We start from the raw sequence: 26,441 nt of genomic DNA on the forward strand, positions 1-26,441 counted from the left end.
CTGGAGAATCCCAGGGACGGGGGAGCCTGGTGGGCTGCCGTCTATGAGGTCGCACAGAGTTGGACACGACTGAAGCAACTTAGCAGCAGCATACACATCATATATAAGATTATGTTATTTTTTTGAAATTTAAAAATATATATTTTTTGCCACACTGTGTGGCATGTGGGATCTTAGTTCCCTAACCAGGGACAGAACTTGCGCCTCCTGCACTGGAATTGTAGCGTGTTAACCACTGGCTGCCAGGGAAGTCCTTATGAGATTATTTTGTATTTTGTTTTAGTATAAATTTATTTATATTATTTTAAAATTTAATTTAATTTCTTTTTTTTTCACTCGCAGCTTTATTAAAGAATTATTGGCAAATGATGACTAGCACAGGTCAAAGTGTGCAATCTGATAAGTTTTGACAGGTGGACATCTGTGAACCTATCACCACAATCAAGGTAGTGAGCATGTCCGTCATGGGTCCCTTTCACCCCCTGTCCTGCCCACCCCCCCATTTCCAGGCAAATTGTCACTAAAGATTAGTTTGCATTTCCTGGAATTTTATACAAATGGAATCATGCACCCGAAACTCTCTTTGTTTGTCTGGCTTTATAAGTGAAATCCTATGGTCTTTCTCTGATGTTTCACTTCAGCATAATACATGTAGGTCCATCCATATTCTCACAAATGGATTATTCTTTTTTTTATGACTGAGGATATTTCATTTTATCTATCTATACATATCACATCTTCTTTATTCTCTTATTTATTGATGGACACTTGGGTTGCTTCTATATCTTAGCTATTGTAAATAATGCTCTAACAGACATAGAGGTGCATATATATTTTTGAATTAACATTCTTGTTTTCTTTGGGAAAATACCCAGATGGGGAATTACTAAAGGTTCATCTAGTCAAGGCTATGGTTTTTCCTGTGGTCATGTATGAATGTGAGAGTTGGACTGTGAAGAAGGCTGAGTGCCAAAGAATTGATGCTTTTGAACTGTGGTATTGGAGAAGACTCTTGAGAGTCCCTTGGACTGCAAGGAGATCCAACCAGTCCATTCTGAAGGACATCAGCCCTGGGATTTCTTTGGAAGGAATGATGCTAAAGCTGAAACTCCAGTACTTTGGCCACCTCATGCGAAGAGTTGACTCATTGGAAAAGACTCTGATGCTGGGAGGGATTGGGGGCAGGAGGAGAAGGGGATGACAGAGGATGAGATGGCTGGATGGCATCACTGACTGGATGGACGTGAGTCTGAGTGAACTCCGGGAGTTGGTGATGGACAGGGAGGCCTGGTGTGCTGCGATTCATGGGGTCGCAAAGAGTCAGACACGACTGAGCGACTGATCTGATCTGATCTGATCTGATGGTATTTCCACTTTTAGTTTTTTGAGGAACCTCCATACTGTTTTCAATAGTGGCTGTACCAGTTTACATTCTCACTGACACTGCAAAAGAGATTGCAGATTTCCTCTATATCCATACCAACACTTGTTATTTTTTGTCTTTTTGATAACAGTCATTCTGACAGATGTTAAGTGATACCTCATTGTGGTTTTGGTTTGCATTTTCCCGTTGATTAGTAATACTAAGCATTTTTTCTTGTGCTTGTTGGTTCTCTGTATGTCATTTGGAAAAATGTCTGTCTATTCAAGTTCCACTTTTTAAATTGAGATGTTTATTATTTTTTTTATGTTGAGTTTTATGCAGTGCAGGAGACCTGGGTTTGATCCCTGGATTAGGAAGATCCCCTGGAGAAGGGAATGACTACCCACTCCAGTATTCTTGCCTGGAGAATTCCATGGACAGAGGAGCCTGGCAGAGTACCATTCACGGGGTCACAAAGAGTTAGAAATGACTGAGCGACTAACACTTTTCATACTTTTTTATAATTTGTCTATTTTGAATATCAACTTCTTATCAGATGTATTGTCAATTTCCTCTTCCATTCAGTAGGTTGCCTTTTTTGTTTTGTTGATAGTTTCCTTTGCTGTGCAAAAGCTTTTTCGTTTGACGTAGTACCATTTTTTGATTTTTGCTTTGTTTCATTTGCCTAAGGGGGCATATCCAAAAAAATATTGCTAGGCCTGATGCCAAAGAGCATACTACCTATATTTTCTTCCAGGAGTTTTATGTATTTCAGTCTTTAATCTATTTTGAGTTTAGTTTTGTATATGGTGTGAGACAGTAGTTCAGTTTCTTTTACATGTGTATTTTGTTTGTTTGTTTGTTTTTGCCAGAACCATGTTGTTTTGATTAGTGGAGTTTTGTGGTATAGTTTGAAATCATGGAGTATGATATCTCTGGCTTTGTTGTTTTTTCTCAAGATTATTTTGTCTATTCAAGGTCATTTGTGTTTTCATACAGATTTTAAATTACTTGTTCCGGTCCTGGGAAAAGCACTGTTGTTATTTTGTTAGTGATTGCACTGAATCTGTAGATCGCCCTGGTTAGTGTGGTGATTTTAACAATAGACTCCTTCCAAATCATGAGCATCGTATAGCTTTCCTTCGTTTGTGCTGTCTTCAGTTTCCTTCATCACTGTCTTATAGTTTTCTGAGTATAGTTCTTTTACCTCCTTGGTTAGATTTGTTCCTAGATATTTTATTCTTTTTGTTGCAATTGTAATTTGGATTGTTTTCTTAGTTTCTCTTTCTGGTAGTTTATTGTTAGTGTATAAAAGCACAGCAGATTTCTATGTATTAGTTTTGTATCCTGCAACTTTATTGAATTCATTTATTAGTTCTAATAGTTTTTTTGGGATTTTCTATATACAGTGTCATATTATCTGCAAACTGCAATATTTTTACTACTTTCTTTTCAACTTGGATTCCTTTTATTTCTTTTTCTTATCTAATAGCTGTGCACATGGTCATTTTAAACCATGATGTCCAATATTTTAAAACGTTTAAAATTCTTTTCTGAGGATAAATCTTAGAACTGATGTTGTTTATTCTAGGAATCTGGACTGTTATTAGCTTTTGATAAATATATTCCCAGTCTTCCTCACAAGATTTATGTCAGGCAATGTAAGCAAGATTTTATGATGGGCTTGCCAGAATTAAAATTTAAATTATTTTGTGATTTTAATGGATGGGGCTGCCATTTTATTCTTATTTTTTTTTAACTTATTTTAAAAATTATTACAGCATGGGAACATTTTCATTAGTTAGTAATGATTTTCTCTTCTATAGTAATAATCTTATTTCTTTTTGATTCATTTTCCCTTTTATTTTTGGTTATGTAAGCATTTTGTGAATATAGTCTTAGTGTATAGTTTTATGAGTTTTAGTACATGTGTTGATTCCTGTAATCACCAACGTTTTTATGATACATAATATTTACATCAAAAAATTTTCTTGAGCATTCTCTTTGTAACCACATCTTCTACTTCTAATCTCTGGAAGCAGTGACATGTTCATGGTCACTATAACTTTGAGTTCCTGAGAATGTCATAAAAGGAATCATGCAGTATGTAATATTTTGAGACTAGTTTCTTTCATTTAGCCTAATGCCTTTGAGATATAGTCAAATTATTGTTTAACTCAATAATTCTTTAAAAAAATTTTTATTGGAGTATAGTTGCTTTACAATGAATAGTATTTTTTTTTAATTGCAGAGTAGTATTTAATTATATGGATATACTACAGTTTTGTTAATTGAAGTATGCTGCTGCTGCTGCTGCTAAGTTGCTTCAGTCGTGTCCGACTCTGTGCGACCCCATAGATGGCAGCCCACCAGGCTCCTCCATCCCTGGGATTCTCCAGGCAAGAACACTGGAGTGGGTTGCCATTTCCTTCTCCAATGCATGAAAGGGGAAAGTGAAAGTGAAGTCGCTCAGTCGTGTCCGACTCTTCAAGACCCCATGGACTGCAGCCTACCAGGCTCCTCCGTCCATGGGATTTTCCAGGCAAGAGTACTGGAGTGGGGTGCCACTGCCTTCTCCGAATTGAAGTATAGTTGATTTATATTATATTAGTTTCAGGCATACAACTGTGTTTCAGTATTTTTCCTTTTTTTTTAAAATTTCTATTTTTATGTATAATTTTTAAAGGTTGTACTCCTTTTACAGTTACTATAAAATATTAGCTCTGTTCCCCACATTATACAATACATCCTTATAGCCTCACAGTCAGTAGTCTGTACCCCCCACTCCCCTGCCCCTGTATTTCCATGCCCCTGCTAACCACTAATTTGTTCTCTGTATCTGCAGGCTTGCTTCTTTTTTGTTATATTCACTAGTTTGTTGTATGTTTTAGATTCTGCATATAAGTGATATATATTATTTGTCTTTCTTTGTCTGACTGATTTAATTTAGCTTAATGCCCTCCAAGTCCATCCAGGCTTGCTGCAAATGGCAAAAAATTTTGTTCTTTTTTTTTCCACAAGGTAGTATTCCAATTTATATATATATATATACACACACACCCCATAGCATATGGTATATATGTATACCATAGCTTTTTTATCCATTCATCTGCTGAAGGAAACTTAGGTTGCTTCCATATCTTGGCGATTGTTAATAATGTTGCTATAACCATTGGGGTGCCTGTATCTTTTCAAATTAGTGTTTATGTGTATTTTGGGTATATACCAAGAGTGGAATTGCTGAATCATATGGCAGTTTGGCAACCCACTCCGGTGTTCTTGCCTGGAGAATCCCAGGGACGGGGGAGCCTGGTGGGCTGCCGTCTATGGGGTCGCACAGAGTTGGACACGACTGACGTGACTTAGCAGCAGCAGCAGCATGGCAGTTTTATTTTTGGGTTTTTGAGAAACCTCTATACTGTTTTCCACAGTGGCTGCACCAATTTACATTCCTGCCACCAGTGTAGAGGGTTCCCTTTTCTCCTCATTCTTGTTTGTTATTTGTATTCTTTTTGATGAGTAGCCATTCTGACAGGTATGGGTACGATCTGATTGTGTTTTTGATTTGCATTTCCCTGATGATTAGTGATGTTTGAGGATAAGCAAAATGATGAACTTATGATAAAGTAAGTTACCAAGCATAAAATCTTCTTGGATTACTCTTCAAAAAAATGTTTCTTTTTTTTTTGAAAAATCACTTACAGCCTAAGTTGTAATATGTATGTCTCACTTTCTGTGGTATCATGGCCATGATCATCTTATTCTATTTTATTAGTTCTTGTTAATAAAAGAGTTGCAGAATAGAGATTTGTAAATCCAACAGGAGTGGATTATTAATATTTTTGTAATTTACAAGGAAAGAAAGTAAAGAAAGTTTCAGAATTATTTCCCTGAAAAAAAGGCTTAAGTCTAGGTGTAAATTTATTTTTAGATATTGAATTATATTCCTGGACAACTATTATTATTGCATCTTAGCTTCTTATGCATATTCCTTCAATATGGAAATTTGATGCTATAATTCTTGACTTGAAGATTTCTATGCCTTTCTGCCCCTCAGCTACTCTATCAAGTAATTAATGAATGTTTTGTAAGCAGATATTATTATTTCTGCTAAAGGAATTATTTTCCTGAATCCACCTGTCATAGAAATAATTTCTCCCCATCATCTTGGTTAAAGGGAAAGTATGAAATTTATGTACTTTATTTCTCTCTGCACCATCTTAGTTATAGATACTCAAATATATGTATAACTTTTGCTGAAATATCATATGAATTTTCCTTTACCACCTTTTTGAGTCATAAAAAAGACCCAAAAGGTTTTAAGCTTTGCCCATGTATTATGAGCTACACATGATTTTTGTTTCGTAATGGACTAAAAATCCATTTAGTCCAACAGCTTTGGACCAGGTTTTAGAAAATAAAAGCATTTATCCATGGTGATGCAGAGTGTAGCAGTGTTTATACTTTTGATCATTCCTTAGAGAAGTATTACCATAGTAGACAACCAGATGGCTTCAGGGAAAATTGTACCCTCGATACATGCCTAAAACAGCAGTGTAAGATGTAACTGGCTGACAATCTTGGTTTTGGTTAGGGCCACTTTTTTATTCACGGTATGCTGGGAACTCAGGGGATGAGGTCAGTCTCTACCCTTAAGACTTTTATGATGGCCAGACATAGTATTTCCCTCTGTCGTCAACACTTGAGAAAAGCTTGCCAAATGGAGTCTTATGAATAGAAAGGGAAAGAGTATTAGTAATTGTTTATATTAAGAGAGAAAAATTCATTTTTTCTGTATTATTTTTAAAAAGACCTTTGGGGTTGAAATTTAAAATTTAAAACAATTTGTTTTCACCAAAGATAACTTGATTATTAATTTTTGTGTTCTGCCTTAACAACCTTTGAATTAATTTCTTTCTATTATTGAGCATGTTTTGTTCTAGGACATTGTGACAACCCATATTACAGTCCTGTAGGGACCTGGGTTAACTCTTCTGTGTTTTCCCAGTATTGGCACATGTGAGTGGCTCAATAAATCATCTTTGACATGAACCAGTGACCTTTGGAACTTATACAACATTAAAAGATAATTGGGAAATTGTGTGTAATACTCAAATATGATGATGACAGTGATTTTCTGGTTTGTACCAATGTTTCAAACTGTCTTAGTTGACATTATTCTATCTTCTAGTTATTGGCAGAATATGGAGCAAAGAGATGGGACTCTGATATAATATGTAACTAGACTCTGTTGTTGCCTTGGATGGTGATTACCAAGGTCCCATTACTGATTACAAGTTATCTTTGTGATTCCAATCAGCTGTCTTACCACTGAAGATTTTTCAGGAGAGGAGTGCTGTCTTAGATAATCAACTGGGCAAAGGATTTATGTGACATAAATCATCTTAGGAAAAAATATCCTTGTGTATGTTTCAAAATAGAGGTTCGTGAGGAAACCAGCTGTAATGCTTTTTCAGAAAAGACATAGTGAACATTTGAGTTTGCTTATATATTTTTTTCATAGGGTATATCATATTCTGAGAAGATTTTATTTCTGGTCCCCAGAAGGGACCAATTTAAGAAATTTGATGCATTAAGCACTTAGAAAACACTATCTGTATCAACAATAAAAGTCAAAGAGCCTGATTCAACAATTAAAAAGATTTTAAAAAATGATTGATTATTAGACATCACTTACCATTAGGAAAATGTAATTCAAAACCACAATGAACTAACGCCCCATACCCATTAGGATGGCTACTATCAAAAAAGTAAAAAATCAAAAACAAGTGTTGGTGAGGATGTAGAATAATCAGAACCCCTGTTCTTTGGTGGTGGGAATGTAAAATGGCACAACTGCTATGGAAACCAGTATGGCTGTTCCTTAAAAATTAAACATAGTATTTCCATGTGATCAGAAATTCCACTTCCAGGTATATACGTCAAAGAACTGAAAGCCAAGACTCAAACAGATATCTGTACACCCATGTCTATAGAAGCATTATTCACAGTAGCCAGAAGAGTCTGAGAGCGGAATGGATAAACAAAATATGGTTTATAACTCTAATGGGTTACTATTCAGCCTTAAGGAAGGAAATTTTAACACAAGTTTTAACATGGATGACCATTAAAGGCATAATGCTAAGGGAAATAAGCCAGTCACAAAAGGACGGTATTGTGTGATTCCATTTAGGTGAGGTTCCTAGAATAGTGACAAATTCATACAGACACAAGTAGCATGTTGGCTGCTAGGGCCAGGGGAAGGGAAGGATGACGAGTTATTGTTTAATGGGGACAGAGTTGCAGTTGGGAAAAAAATTGAAAAAAATTCTGGTGTTGTATGGTGGTGATGGTTGTACTGTGAATGTGCTTAATGCCACAGAACTGTAGTTAAAAATGGTGGAAATGGTGAAGCAAATAGATTCCATATATGAAATTTTCATTCAGCTCATAATCATAACCTAGATGCTAAACTAGGTACATAAGCTGTCTGTGAATTATCAACCTCTTCCCTCAGTATGTATATAATAGCATGGTAACAAGTTAGTACTTGAATGAAAGTAAGCTCCCTAAATTAGTGAATAATAAATGTAATGAAATAGCCCCATGAATGGTCTTTTTATTGCTGAGTCAGGTTCTTGATTTGCCAAGTAGTGTGTACAGAAATCGTACTACCACTTTCCATGTGTTACAAGAATATAAGCAATTTGCAGTAAGATTTAATTACATGGTAGTTCTGAATGTTTCCTGCTAGTGGGCTTGATGGGTGGCTCTCGTGGTAAGGAACCCACCTACCAGTGCAGGAGACATAAGAGATGCGTGTTTGATCCCTGGGTCTGGAAGATCCCCTGGAAGAAGGCATGGCAACCCACTCCAGTATTCTTTCTTGGAGAATCCCATGGACAGAGGAGCCTGGTGGGCTACAATGCATAGGATTGCAAAGACTCAGACATGACTGATGCGACTTAGCATGCGTGTGTTGCACACTTCAGAGAAGCCTGGAAGAGCTAAGGATGCTCTAAGAATAGAAGCTGTAGGAGACACAACATCCTGATTGTGCGTCAAAGTACAGCTTGACTTTTTAAAACTAATTAATTTATTTTGTTTTTGGCTACACTGGGTCTTTGTTGCTGCGCGTGAACTTTTTCTCGATGCAGGGAGCGATGGCTACTATCTAGCTGTGGTGCGGACACTTCTCATTGCGGAAGCTTCTTGTTGGAGCACGATCTCTAGAGTCCATGGGCTTCCGTAGTTGGGACATGTGAGTTTAGTAGTTACGGCTCATGGGCTCTAAAGCCCAGGTTCAGTAGTTATGGCGCCCAGGCTTAGGTGTCCCAGTGTATGTGGAATCTTCCCGGACCAGGGGTCAAACCCATGGCGCCTACATTGGCAGGCAGGTTCTTAACTGCTGGACCCACCAGAGAAGTCCCTCAGCTTGGCCTTTTAATTGTCTTTGTGAACAACTTTCTAAAATTCTACAACATGGAGGTCAATAAATATTCAAATGACATGTTGTAATTTCTCCTTTTCATAAAAAGAAATGGAGTTGAAGTGGAGATTGGGTGTAAGTTTATGGAAGTATTTTAATTCTCACTGAAAAAAGATAGGGCAGTGATAAACATGAAGATTAGAAAACAGTGTGGGAAATGGCTACCTCAGTCTTTCAGAATTTGTTTTGGCACACACAAAAAATTATGTTGATCCCTATAGGTGGTTGTTTAAGCTAAAGGGGAAAATGGAAAAACAAAAGAACTTTTAAGAGATATTTACTTACATTTACCTATGTTTCACTACATATCTAATAAACATCTACCAGTCCAATACCGTTATCACATGGTATGTGAGCTCTTGTCAACAGGAAAGAAAACTCATGTTCAGTACCAAGGAAAGGAAATGTTGTGTGTGTTCTTCCAGTCACGCATTTATAAAAGATGTATATAAAAGCAGAAATACATGTAGTACTGCTAACTTGTTGTCCTAAAACCAATCCAGAGCAGGAGAAATAGGTAGAGCTGGCCCAGGGGAGTCCTTAATTAGAATTAGAATGATGATTAGAACTTAATTTTTAGGACTTCCCTTTCAATGCCTTTTATAGCATAATTAATCCCTCTGGAAAAGGAAATGGCAACCCACTCCAGTGTTCTTGCCTGGAGCATCCCAGGGACGGGGGAGCCTGGTGGGCTGCTGTCTATGGGGTCGCACAGAGTCGGACACGACTGAAGCGACTTAGCAGCAGCAGCAGCAGCAACAGTTTCAAACAACAGAAAATTGGAAGCTTGTTGGTGATTCATTTAAATCTCTGTAATGCTTTAAAAAAATCAATATTAAGAACATTTATTGAGTATCTACATTTATAATTGCATATTAGATATTGTGATTAGGTACGGAATACTTGATATTTTCTAAATTTTGTGCTCTTGAGTGATTTGGAGTCTGCTGGCGGAGACAGTATAGAGATACACACACCTCCTCTATAAAAAAAAAAAAAAAATCCCCACATGAAGAAGCAAAAGATGTTTAGGCAGTTTTTCAAACTTTTAATTTTAATAACATATGCATTTGTTCCCAAATAATACAATGAGCACAGTTTGCTCAGTTTAATGGAGATTTTGTCACGTACTATGTTCTGCAGTAGACACAGGTTTAAATAAGAGTTCCCATCTTTGAATTTGTGTTTTGAGTGTGGTTGGGTAATGGGACAGATGGACTCAGGACAAGATAAATTGCTGATGCTCCTAAGAGAGGTATGGCAGTGAGTGCTGCCTTGATCTAGTGCCTGATTCTTGCCCTTGAACCCTGGCTATGCCTGATTCTTGCCCTTGAACTCTGGTTTTCGGACTCACAGAATATCCTTGCCTTGTTGGCCACCTTAAATTCTATTAGGAAATGATTACTAGGAGGTGTATAATAGTGTTGTTGTTGTTCATGCTCAGTCGTCTCCGACTCTTTGTGACCCCATGAACTGCAGCACTCCAGGCTTCCCTGTCCTTCACCAATTCCTGGAATTTGCTCAAACTCTCGTCCATTGAGTCAGTGATGCCATCCCACCATCTCATCCTCTGACCTTCCCTTCTCGTGTGCTCAATCTTTCCCAGCATCAGGGTCTTTTCCAATGAGTCAACTCTTGGCATCAGGTGGCCAAAGTATTGGAGCTTCAGCATCAGTCCTTCCAATGAATATTCAGGATTGATTTCCTTTAGGATTGACTGGTTTGATCTTGCTGCCCAGGGGACTCTCAAGAGTATATAATATGTGTATAATATGATCAGAAAAAAGGAAAAGGGTAACATAGGGTTTAAAATAAGGAAAAGCCTAGCTAGTTGAGGGGATCAGGGAGGGAGGGATTGTGTGAGATGATGCTGGAAAGAGGGTTAGGTTATGGTTAGTCTCCAGAATTTGGGGAACAAACTCAGAGGTAGGAAATTATGGGTCACAGTCATGGACTAGCGAGTAGCCTGACGTGCCTGGAGCCTGGAGGGACTATGAGGACACAAACTGGGAAGGTAAGGTTGAGTGACGGCAGCACGTTCGTCTGACATGCTTTGAAATAACTTTCAGAAAGACTTCCACTTTTAATTTTTGCAAAAGTGTTTTTTTTCTAGGCTTGTCAGCTCTGATTATGCCAGTAACTTAGGCAAGAGTGAACCAGTAAAGGTGTCTGACACTTTCCCAAACCCTTCATGCCTTTGTCAGAGTGATTTGCTCATTCTTCTGTTGACTTTATTCAATTCTCTTTATGCCCCGCTTGCTCCCTTACCTACTTTTTCCACATGGGTGAGAAAGCTCTAAGGATTTAGTTTTTCTCCGTTTACACCAATTTCCTATGATACCAAACTCTTTCTAACCCCATTACTAATAGCCTTGCCAAAATGGAGTTTTCCGAACTTTCTCTGGAGTTCATGACTCTTCTTTCTCTTTCAGCACTGGTGTTTCTCCAGAGGAATATCAGCCAGTGGTCTGATTGTGTGTGACACTCTTGCAGATTAATAGTAGTTACTAGGCATATATGAATGCATTTGTTAGCCTGTGACTGATTGTGAAGTTTCTTTTTAGCTAATGTGACAAATGCACTTGGCTACTAAACAAGAAAACATCTCAAAAATTTAATTTATCTTAGTGATATTTGGGGCTAATTAAAATCATGTCCTTAATGCTCCTAGATTATATAGTTGTTATGAACGTGCTCTTGATTAATGAAACAAAGATGCAACTTGACTCTTACTTCTGCTCATATGTATTTATAAGCAGATTTGATTTCAAAAGGAACTAGTAAAGGCCAGCTCTGAGGTTTCTTTTGCTTTTCATTATCTTTCTATTCAGATAAAAAATGTTAAAAGGGCTGTAAATTGCCTATCCAGTGTAATATTCCCTGCTTTATCTTGTCAGTCATCAGAATAGGCCACTGAACTTGGTGTAGGTCAGGTTCATTTACTTTGTAGGAAGAGGATCTTGCTATAGGTTTTGAATCAGAGATTAAAAAAAAAAATACACTTTTGGTTTTTGAATGTGTGTTGCATTTTCAGACACATGCAAGCTTAATGGTCTGCCTTTCTGTATCATTTTCTCCTGGAATGACAGCTTAACAGTTTTCCTGGTTGGATTGTGCTAAAATCTTTAAAGGCTGCATTCACTAAAACATATGTCCCGTGTTTGGGCAAGCCAAAATCTGTGCAATCATTTTAACGGAGTTTAACTTCTCAACTCTGCTATTACTACAGATATCTTATTGTTAAAGCTCCATTAAAATGTCCTCAATTTAGAGTCTGTTATTTTGTATAGACACTGTTCTGGGGTGTGCTGAAGTATGCCATTGTGCTATCTTAAAAGTAGATTTTGCTAAGAAAGCGGTAGCTTCAAGACATTAAAGAAGGACCAATACAATATTGTAAAGTTTAAAAATAAAATAAAATAAAAAAAAATAAAACCAAAAAAAAAAAAAGAAGGACATGCTTACTACAGTTTAATTATTTTAATGAATTTTTAGCTAGTTGACTTTGCTGGAGTGTCTCCCATAGTCTAAGCCTTGGGCTAGATATCCCGCATTGTGGCCATTAGTAGTGATGTCTGGGCAAAAGATGGACAATGGGGAAAAGTGAGGAACAAACTAGGAACAAGGTATCTTGAAGGTTCTTTCAGAGCAGGGGTGCTGTGATCTGTTGGTTGTGTGTGTGTTAGTTGCTCAGTTGTGTCCGACTCTTTAAAGTCTCATGAACTGTAGCCTGCCAGGCTCCTCTGTCCGTGGAATATTCCATGCAAAAATACTGGAGTGGGTGAGTAGCCATTCCCTTCTCCTGAGGATCTACGCGTCCCAGGGATCGAACCCAGGTCTCCCACACTGCAGGCAGATTCTTTGCTGTCTGAGCTGCAATGTCCTTGTGCATTTAGCATTAAGCTTTTGGTGGCTCCTCTTAGATCCCCTCTTGTTGGTTCCTTGGAGGACGGGACGACAGAAAGTGAGAATCTCTGAGAGAAGCCCAGGGCACACTTGACGGCCATAGGTTGTTTCACTCCTTGCCTTTCAGAATTGTTTTTTAAGTTTTCTTGACAAATTTCTCCAATCCTCATTGGGAAAGCCCTTTCATTTTGTGTTAGGGGAGATGGAGAAGGGAATGGCAACCCAGGAGAATCCCATGGACAGCAGAGCCTGGCAGGGTCGCAGGAGTCGGACACGACTTAGCGACTAAAGTATGACTGCTAGGGGACACTGACATGTTTTTTGGGGTCCTCATCTTGAATTGGCTCAGCCTTTCCTGGTGCCATTAGCGTCTCTAACTCATTACTGCTCCCTCTGGCTGAGGCCAGGATCCTGGAACACGTCTCAGTGGCAAGAAGCTGAAGAAGCAGATACTGGAAAATCCAGCCTTACGTGATCTTTCCTGGCTGAGATAGGTTTAGCATTCCTATTGAAAAGTTGTTTAAAAACTTAAATTTTTTTACCTGTGATGGATTCATTTTGATATTTGGCAAAGCTAATACAATTATGTAAAGTTTAAAAATAAAATAAAATTAAAAAAAAAACAAACTTAAATTTTTTTTTCGAGTGGAGCTTTACATTTATCTCAGAAGAAAACCTGAAACTTGAAATACCACTTTTTTTTTTGGTAAAGAAAAGGAATATTAAACCCTTATTAGTGTTTATATCTACAGTGATTTATTTTTAAAAGGGTAATGGCTATCTCCATTGAAAGCACCATATTTTTACTATCTAAGTAGGTCAGAATGCTAAATTTGGCTAGAAAAATTTCCCAGCAGTTGGATATCAGTGTGCCTTAAAGTATGAAAACGAAATGCCTGTTAAAGTTGACAGAGTGATGTAGTTTAATCAGAATATCTAGTTGAATCACCAAGCATGGAGAGAGTAACACTCTACTTTGTATATTTGCAGTGATCTCATTATTGTAATGCTAACAGTGTTAATAGTTTCTAAAATAGAAAAGAAGCTATCTTCAGAAATTTTAGTAAGTTAAAATTATGAATGATAAAAAGCACATACCAAGTTGAATTTATATTTGTTCAGTGGTCATTCACTAAGTCATGTGTGACCCCATGGACTGCAGCACTCCAAGCTCCTCTGTCCTTCTCTCTCTCCCAGAGTTTGCTCAAATTCATGTCCATTGAGTCAGTGATGTTGTCTAACCATCTCATCCTCTGCTGCCCCCTTCTCCTTTTGCCTTCCATCTTTCTCAGCATCAGGGTCTTTTCCAGTGAGTTGGCTCTTTACATAAGGTGGCCAAACTATTAGAGCCTCAGCTTCAGCATCAGTCCTTCCAATGAATATTCAGAGTTGATTTCCTTTAAGATTGACTGATTTGATCTCCTTGCTGTCCAAGGGACTCTCAAGAGTCTTCTCCAGCACTACAGTTTGAAAGCATCAATTCTTTGGCACTCAGCCTTCTTTATGGACCTTACAAAATCTTGGAATTCTGTTTATAGACTCAGCCTTTTATGATGGATGTTATTTTTTTGAAAATATCAATGTTTTGTCTATACTTGGGCATTTTTCAGAATTTGATGTAATTTTATTTTATACATTTTAATACTTTTCAGATACTAGATGAATTTAAGAAGCAGAAATGAAATTTAGATGCAGTCACAATTAAATAAATTAAAAGACTAAGCTCAGAGCCTAACACAGAGCAACCCCTGTGATAATCAGTGGTTTAGGGATTTTGATTATTATTTCTGACTCTTCTCTTGTTGCTGTAGCTTCTCTTTCTCACTGGTTCGGGTGCTTTGACAATTTCCATAGACTCGCAGCATTGTTAACGTTTCATTTTGTGTCTACCCTTTAAATCTTGGTATTTTAAAAATTTCTAGAATTACTTTAAGAACTGTCAGCATAACTCCTGATTCAAGAACTTGCATTTTTATCTAACATACTTGCAGAGGTATTGAAGAACTTCATCTTCTCTGATGCTAATAGTTGATTTCCCATTTTGTCTGGGATCCAGCTTGAAGGTCAAGAGATGGGCTGGTTATGATCTTGACATTCAACTAGTCATACAGAGCCTGGCACAGGGCTGGCTGACTCCCTGTGTTTTCACTGTGCCTCCTTGCTGGTGGAGTTTGGGATCTCAGGGTTCGCTTGTATCTGAAGCTATTCCTAAGATAACATAAAAATATTATTTTTTTTGAGATTATGACTGTAACGTCACATGTATTTGTTACCTTCAGCATCAATTCGAAAGATCTTTCCTTTTGTTTTTATTTATTTTAGACTTATTGAGAATATTTTCAATAACATAAATATACTTTTCACAGAAAGTAAAAAAGAAAAGCAAAAGTTTTTTTCCCCACAATCCCTTCACTGTCAGTTTGCAGGATAAACAAGTTTTGATAGTTCGGAATAAATTCTTCTAGACTATTTATACATGTTGGCTCAATGTATATGGCTATGTTTACTGGTGTCCCCACCATTGAGGTGGTGGTTTTTCAGAAAAATGAGATGATGTTCTTCTGCAATTTGCTTATTTTATCAACTAGCTTATCACAGGCACTGTTGCATGCCCTCAGTCTTTTTCATGAGTATATAATACTCTGCTGTATTGATGTATCTCGGTTTATTTAGCTTTTCTCCTGTTGACAGAGTTTATCTGCCTACACATCATGTTGCACGAACGCCACAGGTTGGAAACTTCTATCTTGAGTACATGTGTGTGTGTTTAGTGTCCCCACTACCTTCTGCAGGCTAGAGGAAGGGTAAGCCACTGGCCTTGGCTGCTTACTAGCCTTTTGAGACCATCCTCAAGTTTGTCATTTGATCTTGGATAAGACTCAGTTCACATAAAAATACCAGCTCTGTTGTATGAGGTTTGAACATAATTACTGCATTTTTATAGATGTTTCTCATTTCTACCCACTAGCTAGGTTGCACCGTCTAGCTGAGATGGATTTTGACTGTATCATTCTTAGATGCTCTTATGTCGGCAGAGTTCTGGGTTTCAGAGCTTTAAGAAAGGTTTGATTGTCAAATCTGTTTATGGAATAGGCAATCTTTAAAGTCAGGACCTTTTTAGGAAATGCTTTGAGAATGCATTTATTTTTTTCCTGATTGTGGAGTATTTTTGGCTTTATATTTCTAACCAGGTGCTTTAAAATTTAATTTGTGCCTTTCACACTGACATAATTAATCATAGTCATAAAATTCAAAAACCAACATGTTCCAAGGTTAATATTTCATTAGTAGGCGATGGTGTTCTTTAAAGTGTTCATAAAATTTTACATTCTTCAGTCACTATTTACATAGTAGATATAGTAACTTATTTTTGTCGTGGCTACTGGCCATATCTTGGAGTTTTACATCTGCAGGCTGAAACTGCTGCATGCTCTTGAAATTCTAAACTTTAATTGCCTAGAATGAAGGAAATATTTTTAATTTATACACAGGCATACCTTGGAGATATTGAGGATTCGGTTCCAGACAGCCGAAATAAAGCAAATATTGCAATAAAGCGAGTGACATGAATGTTTTGGCTTCCTAATGCATATAAAAATTATGCTTACACTACACTGTGGTCTATAAAGTGTATAATAGCATTATGTCTAAAAAATGTATGTTATCTTAATTAAAAAAATATTGCTAAAAAAATAATGCTAACCATCATCTGACAATGTCAACTTCAGTTTGTAAAAACTGCAATTATGTGCAAAGCGCAGTAAAGTGAAGGGCACTCAAATGACCTCTGCCTGTAAGCTTTTTTGTTTGGAAGATTTTTATTTCATGTTCCTAAAATAGTAATGTAGAATTTAAAGAAGGTGATATCAACTGATTGGAAATGTAGAGGAGAAATTACAACTTCTCTTTTGTAATATGGTAATTGTGTAATGTATTTTAAGCAGTAACGTGCTGTTGATTTTAGTATTTTTTAACCTTCCGCCACCCTAGCATCCTGCTCTGATATCATAGCTCTACTTTTTGATTTATTATTGTACAGAGTATGCCATGCACAGTGGGAGCAACCACACCGAGCTGAGCCGGTGTTGAGAATATGTCCTTATTGTCTGTGACATTTTCTACTTTAAAATGGACTTGTGGTCGTTAACCAAATTTCAGTGCACTTGAATGAAGAGAGTTGTAATTGCCTTTTACTTTCCTGGTGATTTCTGCTTGCTTGGTTTTCTTTAATGTCTAGTGGCTTGAGCTTTTCCTTTGTTACAGTTTTTACATGCTATTTTTATGTTTTCCTTCTCAGCACCCACACAAAAATGTCCTAAGACTACTTATATATGTGCACATATATTCCCAAATGGACAAAAAGACACTTTCATTCTTAAAGTCACATGACGAAAAGAAATGATACTCAGGAAAATGTGAAATACAATAATTCCATTTATAGCACAAAAGTACATTTTTAATGACATACATAGAATTACAAATCTCATTTTTCTTTTACCATAGGATTTTAAACTACTGAAAACTTTTTTAGCAGTGCAAAAATCAAACTGTCTGGTTGAAAGGGAGTTACAGCTTATTTGGCATAAAATTGAAATGCTAATTTTAAATTGTTTATGGGATATAAATAATTTATTTTTATTACTTAAAACTACCATTGTATACTTGAAATATGTGTTCTCTTCAGTCTCAGACTTCCTTTTCTCTTTCAGTCTGTGATCAAAACAGGGCGACTGCTAGTAAGTCATGAGGCTCCTTTGACGGGCGGCTTTGCCTCTGAGATCAGCTCAACGGTTCAGGTAGAGTAACTTTTTGGCACTGATGTAAGCATTTGTGCAATTGCATATGTCTATTCCAAGAACAAAATTACTTATCACAATATGTAAAAGTATGCACTGTTTAGAAATGTACATTTTTGCGTTTGACTCCAGTTCACTGTCCTTCAGATAATGGTCTGATTACATCTTCTTAAAAAGAAATCTTAAAAGCTGAAAAATTCCTTAATAGGAAGAAGGAAATTTGAAATAATCTTAAGAAACTCATGCGGGTTATGTTTGCTAGGATAACCGGAAAAGCAAACTCGTAAATTTGAATGTGATGTTTCTGTTTTGATAGAACTTTTCATGATAAAGCTTATCAGGAAATAGTTTATAAGACTGATTTTAATTGCCTTACAAAAAAAAAATGAATCTGTCAAAAGTCAGTAATTTAAATTCAGTAAATAATTTTACAGTCAATGATTAATTTATTAATTTGATTAACTGAATTACATTATGCTATTGAACACTTATGAAATGGTTTAAAAGCCTCTTTTTAAAAAGTATTCAGTTAAGATGCTGATTATCAGGAAAAAATTCTACAGACCTCTTTAGAGGATTTTTACTTGAAACTTTCATCACATTTATATTTAGATTTGAATAAGATTATTTAAACATTTCATCTTTTACAATTTTTTAAAATAAAAAATTAAATAACTATATTTTAAGTGGAAGTTTGCATGAATTTTAAATTTAGAGTATCTTTGTAGCTGGCAAACATTTTACTTTACTGATGGTAAGATGATTCTATTGTTGAGATACATATACATTGAAAATTCCTTTAAGAGTGTAAGTTTTAAAACCTTGATATGAAATTATGAGATATGAACCTTGATCATTTCTACTAATAAAATATCTAAGTATGAATTGACAATGTTATAAATATTTTAAAATTAGATAAAATTTAAGCATTAAAACTGGATAAAAAGAATTCATAATTATAATAAAAATTATGCTGTTATTTTTACATATTGTATATATTATCATTAACAAAATTAAGAAAATATTTGAGTTTTGTAGATTTGTTTTCTTTATTATAGAGACTACAATTTGAAGCATATTGCTTATCATTATGTAATACGAATACCTGGTATTTACTGTGAATTTTATTCATGAGTAATATAATGTACTATCTTTGGAAAGAAAAAAAAATGGGGCTTGCAAGAATGAATCACTAACACCAAGATTCCATTTCAAGTCAAAGGCAAACTGGAAAAAGAAACTAGGATTTTCTGATTCCTGCTTAATATGTGGTCCACTAAACCCATTTGAATGAGAGGAACTGGCTGTTGCTAATGGAACCACTGTTTGACAGCCTTGTTTCATTTTGCCCACTGAATACCATCTCAAAAATTTCACTACCATTTAAAGGTAGAAGGAAAATAAGTAGAACATAGAATTTAGAAATTATAACTAAAATCTGATTTAAGTATGCTTTTAAAATTTGAATTCCATTAATTGTTAGAAGCTGAAATAGATTGTAATTATGTTTCAGTGTGGAAAAGAATTAGAAAGATTGTCTTGCCTAGTGTCTACTGGTCTTGAAAAATATGTGGACTTGTGTTGAAGGAAAATTGTCTCTCGGGCTCCAAGAGTAAACCAGTGAATTCTAGTTTGAGGAGTATCATATTATGAGCTAAATACAGTCAGTGTAAAAAGTTAACACCAAGGTCATAAACACTGTATCAAAATCAGATCCTGAAGTTATATGATAATAATCAGTGATCAAGTTTATGACAGAGATGATCCAGAATATGGTCATATTTTTTATCATAATATGAAAACACCAAAACAAAGACCATACCTTGTAATACTCAGACTCCCAAAATGCCCACTGATCCTGAGTGTCTGAGGTCTGAGAAATTTTGAAGCCAAACCAACTGTGTTCCTTTAACAGATGAGTGTTTGTCATTCATAGCGCTCGTGATTGAACCAATGTTAGAATTAAGTGGAAGATTTGGGTCTAGGATGGGAGTCTTGAGTAAATGTTGAGTGCACATTCTTTATTCAGAGTACCCCTCACCCACAGGAGGAAGGTAGAAGTTCTGGATTCATTATAAAATGTTCTCTGTTTGCATGTGAGAACTTTTCCACCAACAAATCACAAAATGATTTAAGGCAACAATGTAAAAATCTGTAGAGGGATCTTCGTTTGATGTTTTGGGGAATTAAAATTGGGATTTATTAATACGAAAAAGATTTAGAAAATGTTCACAGTTGTTTTTGCCAAATTCAGATATTACTTGTACAAATGGAAAGGATAGAAAGTGAATTTTAGCAAAATATAATGAGCATAGTATCTTGGAATAGTCTGCCTGTTGTGGCTTTTGTGTGTTGACTAGAAAGAAAAGAAATGCTAAAAACTTTGAGAGGCTTTAAAAAAAATTTGGTAGTAATGTCTGCATAAAATGTAGAGTAATCTGAATAATATAATCTACTTTTCAGTAATTGTTTCATGCACATATTCAAATAAATGCAGCATATCGTATTGAGCATCTTCTTCACGGAAGATCGGTCACATTCCCTATTGTAAGTGAAGCCTGTATCAAATTACCCAGTGCCTGGGTTTGTTTAAACTGAAGTCACTTAAGTGTGAGGTGCAGCGGCTTTCACCACTTGGAACAGTTCATGCTTCTCTATTTTTGTTGTGTATACTTTGTAAGGTTAAAAAAGATAAAGCAGGGTTAAGATTTTGAAAGCAATTTTTGGGACACAGGGAAAAGGTACATAGAGAACTTTTCATTGTTGTCCTAGAAAAGAAGTTTGAAATTAGGGATGAGAGTGATCTGTACACGTGAGCACTAAGGATTAAAATGCTGAGTTATTCTTGTTGTATCAACAAATTTAAATTTTATGTGAAAGTGAACAAACACAAACAAAATGTACTCCCTAAGCATCGTTTTGCGGAAGAAATTTGGTAGTTCTTTAAGAGCTCATACTTAATCTTACGAACTTGCTCTTAAAAATATATTTTGGGAGAACGATTATTAACAACAGAACTATTGTTTTAAATTCAAAACTGAGAGCACCATTTTCTATTTTCTTCAAATTTTAAATTATTTCCCATATTAAAAGTTAAAAATCTTCAAGAGAATACAGCATTTTAGACAATATTTCTTTAAGTTTATAATTGATATTTTTTGATGGAAAAATTATATCATGTTGTATAATATTGAATGTCAAGTAAAGGAAGTTTTTTGCAAGTATGGGAAGTATTGCTGGCTTTCCTACTGATGATTTTTAGCTAGATAAAATATGAAAAGAATGAACATAAAATATGTCCATATTCTATTTATGTAACTTTTCAATTTATAGCAGATGGTTCTTCTATCGTACAAGGAGTTCAGTGTACACAAATTTTCTCATGCCTGGTGCATCTTTTTCCTAAAGCCATTTATTTTATTATTTCAATAAATATTCATTGTTACCAGTCTCGGTTGGGAGTAATGTTAAAGTCACAAAAGTGTTTAGGAGACTACTTTGTATTAATTAAACCTAACATTTGAAACATATCTCTCAGTAGTTTCTTCATAAAATTTATGTAAATGCTTAGAAAAATACAAACCAATCCATCAAAGCTGAGCACTCCTTTGCATTCCTACTGGATTAATTTGGAAGTTAACCGAAGGGCAGAACAAGCTGAGTGAGGTCTGGTGTATCTGGCTCCCTCAGGGGACGATTTCTGGGTCGGTCATCCAAGGCTTCACTGTCTCTTCCCATCTAACTTTACATTCCCATCTGTTCTCACTTTGGGGTGAGGGAACTTTCCCCTTCTTTCCTTTGACACATACCGAAACTTGGAGGAGAGCTTCTTTTAGGGAGTTACACATTCCATTCTGTACCCAGATTTGTGGAAAAGTGCAGAGACAACAGAGTTTAGCTAATTCATTGACCTCATGGTGGAGTTTGAGTGAAGATTGTGTTGTTTTGGAAAATTATGATTTAATTTGATGTGATGTTTGTATTCCTCAGCTTTATGTAATCACAGCTTAAAAAAATTTTTTTACTGTGTAGAAAAATATATTTCCCCCAATGTATCATATATCCTAGAATATAGTATTCAGAATAGGCACTATTTATCAATATTAAGACTAAATAGTTTCTGGTATTTTAATAGTTTTAAATAGTATACTTTCTTTAAGCCTTGTAGAAACCAACTTTATTATTAATTTCTAATACATTCCTATAATGATCAACTAAATCTTGACTCAGATAAGCTTGAGATAATAATACAATTTTTTTTTTCATCTCTGGATTTAGTGCTTAATAAGAGTGCCAAAAATTTTAGGGATTGGGGCTGCTTAAAGATTTGAATTTTTTTTTTTTTAACACATGGAAGCAATAAGTCTGCAATAAAGAGTCCAATTGGAGAGGATGGTGAATTTCCATACCATTGTTCCATCCTTTCTGTACAGTCTCTATTTCTAGGATGAGAACCCAGAAATTGTGCATTACAGACATATATTTTTAAGATAATCATATTATAAATGTTTGAGAGGGCTTTTATAGGGTTTATATTAGTCCATGTAAAAGGAAGCTTTCATAATTTTCAAGTAAAGAATTTTGTCTTTCTCACTGTTTCATGTTAGAAAGGATTATGCAGAAGGATATTTTTTCTTATAAACTTATTATTACCACCAAATTTACCAACCTTCTCGTTTAAAAACATCAATCTGAAGAAGAGGGAAAACATCCTAAGTGGTCTTGAGTTTTTTTTATCGTGAAAAATATGTTGAAATAAAATTACTGTGTTGATAAAGAGTCATCAGAGAAAACTGTCAAGGCAGTAATCGGATGAACAGTTAACTACACTTTCATAATCTTATTACTCTCCTTTTTCTATGAGTGATACGAAGCATTTGCCAACAACAAAAATAGCAATCAGGAAAAGTGTACTTATGTCCTAATGTCTATCTAGATGGAGCCAAAGCATCAGAATAGAGTAGTCAGATATGCAATGACCTTCTTAAAATGGAACTTTGCCCTGAAGCCTGTTGAATGTTCAGTAAACAGCTTCTGTGGTCATAAATATAAACCAAAGACAGCCTTTCTGGGGATGTATTATGGGTGGAGCTGCTGTATCACCATTAGAGGTTAAGCGCGTGTTTTGCTCTGTTGGTCTTCCCCCTTGCTCTGCCCACTCCTTGTCTCCTCCGGTGTCTCTTTTGCCTTTGCTCCTTAGTGTACACGTGGCCAAACTGCTCCCATCAGCCCTCTTTCTCCTCTCCCCATTCTTCCCCGGGCAATCTCAACCATTTGCGAGGCTAGTCTTAAAACCTTCAAATCTGAAACCTTCATGATTGACTCTGCCTGTGGGGCCTTAGACTGAAAATTCCAACTTCATGCTGATTTTGGTAAGGATAAGAAATTTTTATGATAAAATGGTTTATGTGGAAAGATTTTTAACATGAGACAAGGAGAAAAGGTAGACATCAGCATATGGATATCTGCCAGTTTCTGGAAATCAGCTCATCTCAAAATGAATTCTGTTTCTTTCAACTCTTTCTGGGCCTATTAAATTGTCTTCTTATCACTGTCCCTAAGCTTCTCACATTGTATCACTTTACTATGCATTATTTTCTTAACACACACATCAAAGGTTGTCCCTCATCTGTTTGAAAACCTCCAGTAGAAGTTCGCTGGCTGTAGGAATAGATCTTTAGGTCACGATCCTTATCTGCCCCAACCAACGTTTGCAGTGTTATTTCTCACATTCTTTTATGATTCTGGTACCACAGGGATCATGTTGCTGGTGAATTTGAAGTTCGTCATGTCTCATCACAGAAAGAATTTAGTGAGAGACAAAGTCCTAGGTAAGAAGTGGATTTATTTAGAGAGAACAGAATGTGGGCCATCTAGAAGGTGAAACACCATGGGAGAAACACACCCCACAGGAAGAATATGGGCCTTCTCAGGACAGAGAGCCTGAAATATGGTGGGGTTAGTTTTTATAGGCTGGGTAATTTCATAGGCTAATGAGTGGGAGGATTATTCCAATTATTTTGGGGATAAGGGTGGGGATTTCCAGGAATTGGGCCACTGCCCAGTTTTTGGCCTTCTATGGTTCGTCTCAGAATTGGCATGGTGCTGGGTGAGTATGTCACTTAGCTTATGCAATTGTATTACAATGAGCATACACTGAGGCTCAAGGTTTACTAGAAGTCGAATCTTCCACCATCTTGAACCTAGTTGATTCTAACCAGCTAGGTCTTTGTCATATCCTATAGCTATATTATTATTTTAAAGGTTGTACCCTATCCCCCTCCCTCCTATTTCAATCACAGTGGCCTGCTAGACATTTCCTGAATGATAATTTTTGCAACCAGCCTTTACTGAATCTTCTGAGCATATCCTTAATTTGGACCTTTCATTCAAGAAATAGAGTCCTTATTTTGTAGACACTTAACATTCAGCTGAAGAAATAGACACTAAACAGATAATTATACTGTGGTACTTATTAGGATAGAGAAATATTCAGAAGACTATGCAGGGATTATAAAATACTTGATCACCCAATTTGTATATGATGGCTAAGTTAACTTGGAGAAGTGAACATGGGTGAGGATTCAGGCAGAAGGAACAATATAAATAAGGAGGCAGGAAAAATATTTGATATTCTAGAGTTTAAAATGGTTTTGACTTGACTGAAATGTAGTATGTGATGTTTGTAGCATGAGGTAAGGATCAATAGGTAAGTGGGAGAATCTTACATGTAATACTAAGCAGCTTGTTTTTGTGTAGAGGAAATAGACATGACAGAGTAGAACCAGCCACACTGATACAAATTCCCAGTTTAAATATATCAATATATGTATGTAAAATACACCTTATAAACTTGCTGGCAAAAAGGAAGTTATACAAATTCAAAGAACAATGGTCACAATTATCATTGGTTAAGGCAAAGCGGTGTAACTGAAGGATTTTAAGCGGGAGGTTAACACAGATAGATATACAATTTAGAAAAACCTCTGGCATTTTATGTTGAGGATGGATTGGGAGGGGTGAGACGAGAAGTCACAGAGATTGATTAGGAACCTATTTGGGTAATTTAGATGAGAGATTTAAGGGTCTTCTAAACCAAGGACACAGAAGTGAGGCTGGAGAGAAAGGTGAATTTTAGAGAGAGGAGGAGAGTATGAAAGAAAGTCTTGCTGACTGATTAAGGAGGAGTTGGGCAGGGAAGGCTTAGCTTGATTTCTAGTTTGGGCAAATTTTGAATGGAGGTGCCCTTTTACTGAGTCAGGGAATATCACTGGAAAAGAGATTTAAGCATATCTATCACCTGTGGAAGATGATGAATTCATTTTAGACTTGTATGCTTTGGGTCTTGGAAGCTCCAAAGAGATTCTAACATATAGGATAGGACTAAGTAACCATCTTCTTATGTTAATGGCTGAGGTCGTATAGATATGGTATGATCACACAGGAAAAGGACAGTCTTAAGAAGGGGAGTTACTGAAGCAGTCCTTGCCAACATTTCTGAGCAGGGAGCAAGAGCTGTAGAGGAGGGTAAGATGGAGTGGCTAGAGAGAAGGAAGGGAAGGGGAGCGAGCCACTGAAGAAGACCAGTAGGGAGACTTTTATCATGGAACATGTGGCCAACAATATTAACTGCTTCCCAGTTTGTCAGCTAGACCGATGGTCGTACCTTGAGTATGACAACCAGAAGACACTGGTGACTTTGAAAAAAGCACATGTAGCTCCCATTGTATTTGGTCTGGTGATTAAATGGTGAAAATTAAATAGAGACAACTATTTTAAGAAAGATGACTTATAGTGAAAGAGGAGGAATAAAGTTGTTAGAAATGGGCTCAGTCTTGCAATGTTATTTGCTGAGCATGGGATGCCATTTTGTCAATTCGAATCCTTTCTTGGTGTTCTCCTTAACCTCCCTTCTCCCCATCCACATCCTCTCCCTCCACCTCCATCCAGCTAGCAATCGGGTTTTCAATCTCTCAAACCTGCCCTTTGTTTTCTATTCCCCTGATAAACTATAAATGGATCAAAAAAATGTCCTGTATTAATGCATATATGTGGAATCTAGGAGAATGGTATGCGTGCTAAGTTGTTTCAGTCATGTCTTATTCTTTGTGACCGTATGGGCTGTAGTCCACAGGCTCCTCTGTCCATTGTTCTCCAGGCAAGAATACTGAAGGAGGTTGCTATGGTGTAGATGATCTTATTTGCAAAACAGAATAGAGACACAGACATAGAGAACAAACGTATGGACACCAGGTAGGGATGGTAGGATGAATTGGGAGATTGGGATTGACATGTATATGCTATTGTTCAGTTCAGTACAGTTGCTCAGTCGTGTCCCACTCTTTGCGACCCCATGAATCACAGCACGCCAGGCCTCCCTGTCCATCACCAACTCCCGGAGTTCATTTAAACTCATGTCCATCAAGTTGGTGATGCCATCCAGCCATCTCATCCTCTGTTGTCCCCTTCTCCTCCTGCCCCCAATCCCTCCCAGCATCAGAGTCTTTTCCAATGAGAACTCTTTGCACGAGGTGGCCAAAGTATTGGAGTTTCAGCTTTAGCATCAGTCCTTCCAATGAACACCCAGGACTGATCTCCTTTAGAATGGACTGGTTGGATCTCCTTGCAGTCCAAAGGACTCTAAGAGTTTTCTCCAACACCACAGTTCAAAAGCATCAATTCTTCGGCGCTCAGCTTTCTTCACAGTCCAACTCTCACATCCATACATGACCACTGGAAAAACCATAGCCTTGACTAGATGGACCTTTGTTGGCAAAGTAATATCGCTGCTTTTCAATATACTATCTAGGTTGGTCATAACTTTCCTTCCAAGGAGTAAGCATCTTTTAATTTCATGGCTGCTGTCACCATCTGCAGTGATTTTGGA

At 36.5% G+C, this 26,441-nt stretch overlaps 1 protein-coding gene across 1 annotated transcript in view; it reads left to right on the top strand.

Annotated features, from left to right (window-relative positions):
• BCKDHB (branched chain keto acid dehydrogenase E1, beta polypeptide) overlaps window positions 1–26,441 on the top strand; it is a 270,277-nt gene that overhangs the window by 179,857 nt on the left and 63,979 nt on the right. Inside the window, exon 9 of the mRNA XM_010854589.1 lies at window positions 17,468–17,554. Coding sequence (XP_010852891.1) covers window positions 17,468–17,554 — 87 coding nt within the window. The remainder of the gene's footprint in view (window positions 1–17,467; window positions 17,555–26,441) is intronic.

The sequence above is a fragment of the Bison bison genome, unplaced genomic scaffold, assembly GCF_000754665.1.
Source record: "Bison bison bison isolate TAMUID 2011002044 unplaced genomic scaffold, Bison_UMD1.0 scf7180017864344, whole genome shotgun sequence".
Taxonomy (NCBI): domain Eukaryota; kingdom Metazoa; phylum Chordata; class Mammalia; order Artiodactyla; family Bovidae; genus Bison; species Bison bison.